The sequence below is a fragment of the Agrilus planipennis genome, unplaced genomic scaffold (genome assembly GCF_000699045.2).
Source record: "Agrilus planipennis isolate EAB-ADULT unplaced genomic scaffold, Apla_2.0 scaffold34, whole genome shotgun sequence".
NCBI lineage: Eukaryota > Metazoa > Arthropoda > Insecta > Coleoptera > Buprestidae > Agrilus > Agrilus planipennis.
The window spans coordinates 370733-377310 of NW_020439170.1; the positions used below are offsets into that span (position 1 = coordinate 370733).

The following is a 6578-nucleotide window of genomic DNA, read 5'->3' on the forward strand; positions in this document are numbered from 1 at the left end:
AAAATTTAAAACATAATCTTTAAATATACCTATCATAAGAATCACTTCAATTTGTTACATGTTTAGTTTTTGTGAAGAACAGATTATAAGTGTTGCAAAACGTAATACAGTATTAATTATATTAAAAAAATTAAATAAGAGAGATTCTATTACAAATGACTAGGATCAATAAGTGTATGAAAACGACCCCCATAACAGTGAGTTTAACAAGTTTCCTAAAAAATTTCTTTTATTAGTTTTTTTGTTATTCAAAATTGAAACATAAGATCACTTCAATAGCTCAAATCAACCATTATGATGCCCAAATTTTTAGCATTTTTACTATTAATTGTATTTTCTATTATTACAGATGTATTCCATGTTTAGCCAATGAAGGTATCGTTCAGATTCTGGAATACGTTGTTCTTGTTAGATGTATAAGAATGTGTAATCTAAAAGAAAAATATTGGTATCCCGTTTCGTTTAATACGAAAAAATGGCTAAGTTTAACCACCAAAATAAACAAAGAATAATAAAATAGTCAACAGTAAAAACCCTGAAATTACACAAAAATTAAAATATTGACGTTTTCAATTGTGTCTGATGGTTCTACTTCCAGTGTGATGGTTTTTCCAGTTAACGTTTTAACAAAAATTTGCATACCTCCACGAAGTCGTAAAACCAAATGGAGGGTGGACTCTTTCTGAATGTTGTAATCAGACAATGTTCTACCATCTTCCAATTGTTTACCGGCAAAAATCAAACGTTGTTGGTCTGGAGGAATACCTTCTTTGNACTATTTTTATCCGTTTTATAAAAAAGTAGCGTGAAAAGTATATTTTATAAAATATACATTCAACACCTAATAATATCGACAGACAAAACCAATAATTACTTACAAATTATTTTAATGTTAGTATCAACAAAAAAAAACTATCAAATGAAAAACTGCAACAAATTATTCAACAATAATTCAATACATTCTCTATCTTACCCAAATAACATATTAAATTGTAGCAACGGCGTTGTCTTGTTGATTTGTGATTCTTCTTCCTTTTTGTGCTTGAAGTTGGGCATTTAAAACCATTAACTTTTCTGCCAGTTGTGCGTTATGATCTTTTAAATGTCGAATTAGATCAGCCTAAAAGATTAATATTAACAATAATTAAAATACATATTAAGTACAATTCAATTAACATAAAAAATTTAGTAAAAACAATAATTAAAAAGGTCACACCTGTTTTTCTATAAGATCATATATTTTGTCTCCAGGTGGTCTGTATCCTATTTCACCCTGTGCAAACTGTTCATGAGATGAGCATGCATTCCATTCTTCTTTTTGTACATCAGGAGGTGGCTGAGTTGTATTAAACTCCCTTACCCTAACTGTAACAATGTATTTATTTATTTAAAAATGTACATGGGCTAAGGTCCATTATAAATTATTACATATAAACCATAATCATAGGTGATATTCGGTATTCTTAAAGTCAGTATAAAGTCAACAAAAGATATATTATAATCCACAATCACATGTAATCAATAGTAAATTATTATGACATTAGACATACTTTAGAAACCACTCGCCTTACTCTTAAACTGATATGAACATTCATACTAATTAGTCTGCTCTGAACAATTAATTGTTAGTAAATGTTACTTATAAAGGACTAGGGTCAACAAGGGTATAAAAATGTTGTAGTGGCAACAGTAAGTTTAATAAGATTCTTAGAAAAATTTAACTTATTGTTTCTTATTCTTATTTTAATCAAATTTTTTCTTTTAGACTATACATACATACTTACACATCAATGAAAATATTTTAAAATGGGATACAAAAAATTGGTAAAAAAGCTACAAAGGGCCATGTTTGACCACCTTAGTAATTGTATTTAGCTATTGGGGTGAATCTAAATGTCATGAGTTATTAGAATACAGGAAACAATAAAAAAAATTAATAAATAAAACATATTTTAGATAACTTATTAAACTCAGTTTTTAGTAAATGTAAATTAAAGGTGCTTACCAATATAATTTATGTTAACTCCTGCTATTACACATGTTTCAATTGTAATAAGGGCTGCTATGTAACTTATTGGAGACAAGAGACCACTTTTTATACATTTATCCGCAAAATTGTCAGAATAAAAATGCTGCATCAGTACCTGTATAAACAGTATTACTGCATTCCACAAACTAATTACATACAGAGGCAAACGATGATGAACCTGTGTTTTTTTGTAAAATTCTAGGTATCCACTCATACGCAACTGATAATGATGGATCCTTACAACTTGGTCAACAATCTAAAAATTAGGAATCAATATCCATTTTTAATTAATTTGAAATGTATATTTACTAATGAAAAGAACCACAGTCCTACGTGCATGTAAATTATGATAAAATATTCTCTACACTTGCTGTTTTCATCAGGGTGCCTAATAGCAAAAACTATTGCTGTAATTTCTAAAGCTACAGTAAACAATAGCTGTAATGTGAAGGGATAAATTGTTTTAAGGGGACGAAATAGTCCATAAGATTCAAAAATTGGCAATAAATTTCTTGTATCATCCATATTTACGGATTCGTCGAAAAAAGTAGCACCCTAAAAATAAAACACAACATACAATTTCTTATGCTTCAAATGGAGGTTATGAGATAGATTCAGGTTAATCATTGGTCTAGATACAAACATACACAGATTATAGATGTGAGGATGTGACTGTTGTATGAAATGGTACGAAAATGAAACGTTAGGCAATTACAATTTTTGTTGTGTACAAATGTTTACAATTTATATAAACTTACCCCAGAATTAATGTTAAAACTTCTTGATAAGCTTACCATTGTAATGCATCATCATTATATTTGTCTTTTACATGCTTTACATAAGTGACAGCAGCTGTAAATATTTAAATTAAATAAAACATAAACACTTAATTTTTTTTTTATTTTTTCGTAGTTTGCTTACAAATTTGATTGCAATAATTAAGAAAACCAGAGTTTTTCAAAAATTATTTCAAAATAAAAGCATATGTAATTGTAATAATCTTTGTTACATTCCATCTGAAGGTCAAAAGACCATCTCAAAGAAAGATAACAAAGAACACCATCCATAACAACTCAAAAAAGAAAGCAAAAACTTATCTAAAGTTTTTTTTTTACATTATTTATTTTCAAATGTACCACAAATATTCTTTTACGTGTTCTAATTACAAATTTTTATTAACTGAATTATTTATTTTAAAAACAATTCGACTTTTTTAAATATTTTTTTAAAGCGTTGATTCCCTTCAATTCTGTACAAAAAATTCTTAAGGGGTATACACAAAAAAGAATTGCTATGCACTTGTATGAGCTAGCAAAGCAACGATAAAGCTATCGATTTTTTGAAGCATCAGACTATGAAACTAGATCTATTGACAAGAGTGATTATAAAAGCTTCAATTTATTAAATTACATACCTATAGAGTCACAAAAAATATCCAATTTGTGTTACCTATTGCGTCAAATTGTCTTACGCAATATCCAAGGCATAAAAAGGACTTTATTTATATTAGAAATTTCATAATATAATTTCAAATAAACATACTTATACTTATATTTGTATGTATACATTACCCATTTTTACTAATCCTCCACCAAAAACATTTATCTCATCCTTAAAATATGTGTATATGTCGTTAACGCGATATTATATATTCTATTCACGCACTTAATATTAATTACATTTTTAAAAAAATACTCTTTAAACATACATACATATATAATATATATACGTATTCTTTAAATTGGTTGTAGGATGAAACTGTGAGAATTGTAATTAATATAAACGCAATAATAAATTCCTTTGATTGTTTATATTGTGGCATTTAATTACCTATCCATAAAGAAATTTACAATATTTTTTTGCGTTGAGTATGTTTATTCTTTAATGAGATAAGAGAAGTACGCAGTCGTGCAAAACGCATGCAGCCGCCGCGACGCCCCTGCGGCGCCCAAATCATATGTAACTATAACAGATAAACACATGGTTCAAAACTGAAACAGTTGAACCAAACGCGGTGCTCAAAAACACAACCAATTCCAGTTAGAAAAAGTAATTTATTTTTTGGTACCTAACGCAATTTCTGATAAACTATGTGATCAAACATGTTCCAGAAGGAACTTTTACGGTAAGGTAAAGTAAACTACAATTCTTTTTATTACATCTAAATTGTTATTATATATAATATTCTTGAATAAAATCAATTAGAATGTTTTTATGTTTTTACAAAAACAATTAATTATTTAACATATCAAAGTTGTTAAAATTAAGATTTATATGAAGTTTTTAATTTGGTTTAGTATTTTCAATTAAAATATTTTCGACATTCGGTCACTTCCGGTTATATTAGAAATTAAGTCTAAAGCAGTTTTTTTAACAGAACATGCAATTTTTTATTATAGAAATGAATTCTTAAAGTAATTTACATTTCGCGGTATACGTAAAATACTTTTTTAATTTTTTTAATAGGACAGGGCACTAAAAACATATACACAATACATATGGCGCCTTTAAGCAAATTTTAAAGAACGCCTTTAAAAAGTTCTTATCATGATTTTTAGTGCCTCTCGTTTGTACTTTTTGCAATAAAATATCGTTATAAGTATTTCATAAAGTGCTTTTAAATTATTAGAAAGGGTTCATTCCGGTAGTAAAAAATTTTTATGTTCTATTTAATATAAGTGAGTAGATATTCATTTCCGGTGATAGCGGAATGAAATATGTGTGTTGCGGGGAAAGTACACGCTACTCAGTCTTTAGAAATTAACAAATGAAGCAGATTTTATGAAAATTTCTACTAGCAGTAAATAAAGCAAGACTGATCAGTTCTTTCCATTTGTAACTGAATATAACTCCAAAATCATAAAATCGAATGAAAAATAAATGATGCAAAACAAATGATAACCAAATAAATATTGATTGTAATAAGTATTGTCAATTTCAGATAAATCTTAATATCTGCTGTAATTGCATTAATGTCACAAGAAGGTAGCAACGCTATTAGAGAGGACAGTGGTCCTACTGGGCCAACTGCCCCCAGCCCTGACCCATTCCAGCCCAAAAAGCAATCAAAACTGATAAGAATACTAACCGTCATAGCCTATATGCTATCAGTATCGATGGCAGCCATATTTTTATCAGCCTACTACATTTTCATGTACGATGCTCAGCCAACTTTGGCTCAGAAAACATATCCCGTTGCTAACGCATTAACACAGGGTCCAAACTTCCACCAATATGAACAATACGTTTACATTAAGGAAAAGAAAATTTTAAAAGACAAAGGTTTGCTTACAAGCAATTTAATACAATCGCCTATAGAAAACGCAGGAAATAATACAGACGAAAACGGCGAAAATTTTATTGATACAAATAATGAAAACAATACCGATATTAGTTCGATTGATAATAAAATTAAAGTAGAAAACAATTTATTCGAGACTGACGTCCTCAATAGCAGTGACAACAACAACAACATCAGATTTTCCTTGTACCGATTATACAAAAGAGCCATGGAGAGAAATAAAGGAAATGATAAAAAGAAAATGGAAAAATCAGTACTACCAGTTTCTAATCCAACTGAAAATGATACTGATTTAGAAAATAGTAAGCTCGATAAAAATACTACTAAAACTAAAGGTAGGTTCTGAAGATTATTTTATTAACGGACGTGTACGTAATAAAATAATAAAATTGCTTTTCTCATTTAATTCGGCACATTGAAAGAAATGAGATGGATGCATTTCCACATGTTCGTAACGCGTTGTGACAAACCCTTTTGAACAATGGCCGACTTCGGCTATTGCACGTGTCAGAAAGTTCGGCATTTGACGAGAAACAATTTAAACAATTTACGTAAACGAATGCCAAAATAATCTTCGTATTATTAGGCTTCTTCTCCTTCTGAACTAGTTGCGATCTGCTAATTTATTCGGCTTCTGCTCGATAAATAATAATACATGGCAGGCACCTCCGCCAAAATTAAATAGCTTTTTAGCGTAGGATTGTTGTTAAAATGAGGCCTTTTGTTCAATAGTAGATAAAAGGTATTTACTCATCCCACATCCTTAAGTATTTGTGGATAGTAATCCGATCTATGTCCACCTCTACCCCTCCTAACAAAATAGTAATAAATAATTTCTAAAAAATGTAACAACGTATTTTAATTTAAAATCAACTAGAAGACTATTTTTTCCATTCTATCGAAAAATTCCCGTAAAATCGTATGAACACTTGCCTCTTAATAAGAGTTTAATAACAATAATAATAATAATAATAAAAGTCTTGTCATTAGTTTTTAATTTTAAAACCGATGCTATTTGAATGACTCTTTGATAATACTTTTTTCAAAATTGGAACAAGAAGCACACTAACTGCTCAGATATATTTATAGGACATAATATAAGGTTTCTTTAACTTATTTTGTGGTTTTTATTTTAATTAAATAAGTATAAATATGTTACGTGTTTTTTTGTTGATTGGATTAGTTTGAAGAAGACTTATATGTAAGAAAGTTTAAAAGTTCGAAAAGAATAAAATATAATTATTATAT

The 6578-nt window shown here is 28.6% G+C and overlaps 4 protein-coding genes across 11 annotated transcripts in view; 1 reads left to right on the top strand and 3 right to left on the bottom strand.

Moving 5' to 3' along the window:
* The window catches only part of LOC112905465 (polyubiquitin-B), a 15722-nt gene extending 15061 nt beyond the window's left edge, over positions 1 to 661 (bottom strand). For both annotated transcript variants that reach the window (XM_025977976.1, XM_025977978.1), the window contains exon 1: positions 566 to 661. In XM_025977976.1, coding sequence (XP_025833761.1) covers positions 566 to 640 — 75 coding nt within the window. In that variant the 5' untranslated portion in view covers positions 641 to 661. The remainder of the gene's footprint in view (positions 1 to 565) is intronic.
* The window catches only part of LOC112905464 (polyubiquitin-C), a 20768-nt gene extending 19996 nt beyond the window's left edge, over positions 1 to 772 (bottom strand). Inside the window, exon 1 of the mRNA XM_025977974.1 lies at positions 643 to 772. The gene's annotated coding sequence lies outside the window, so the exon portion shown is untranslated. The remainder of the gene's footprint in view (positions 1 to 642) is intronic.
* LOC108739493 (transmembrane protein 192) lies at positions 212 to 3708 on the bottom strand. 6 transcript variants are annotated; one of them, XM_025977979.1, is made up of 7 exons: positions 3601 to 3708; positions 2788 to 2881; positions 2339 to 2584; positions 2006 to 2285; positions 1217 to 1365; positions 974 to 1120; positions 212 to 431 (listed from the first exon to the last, which is right to left on the bottom strand). In XM_025977979.1, the coding sequence occupies exons 2-6, from the start codon at positions 2824 to 2826 to the stop codon at positions 986 to 988; spliced, it is 849 nt and encodes a 282-aa protein (XP_025833764.1). In that variant the 5' UTR covers positions 2827 to 2881; positions 3601 to 3708; the 3' UTR covers positions 212 to 431; positions 974 to 985. The 6 variants fall into 6 exon arrangements, with proteins under 6 accessions (XP_025833764.1, XP_018328908.1, XP_018328906.1 ...); XM_018473406.2 differs by lacking the exon at positions 3601 to 3708 and adding an exon at positions 3444 to 3461 and having other exon boundaries at positions 212 to 389; XM_018473404.2 differs by lacking the exon at positions 3601 to 3708 and adding an exon at positions 3444 to 3461.
* Positions 3709 to 3935: 227 nt separating this feature from the next.
* Positions 3936 to 6412, top strand: LOC108739494 (putative uncharacterized protein DDB_G0284213). 2 transcript variants are annotated; one of them, XM_018473410.2, is made up of 2 exons: positions 3936 to 4159; positions 4971 to 6412. In XM_018473410.2, exon 2 carries the CDS (start codon positions 5002 to 5004, stop codon positions 5674 to 5676), a length of 675 nt encoding a protein of 224 aa, XP_018328912.1. In that variant the 5' UTR covers positions 3936 to 4159; positions 4971 to 5001; the 3' UTR covers positions 5677 to 6412. The 2 variants fall into 2 exon arrangements, with proteins under 2 accessions (XP_018328912.1, XP_018328913.1); XM_018473411.2 differs by having other exon boundaries at positions 3936 to 4154; positions 4971 to 6411.
* Positions 6413 to 6578: the final 166 nt, after the last annotated feature.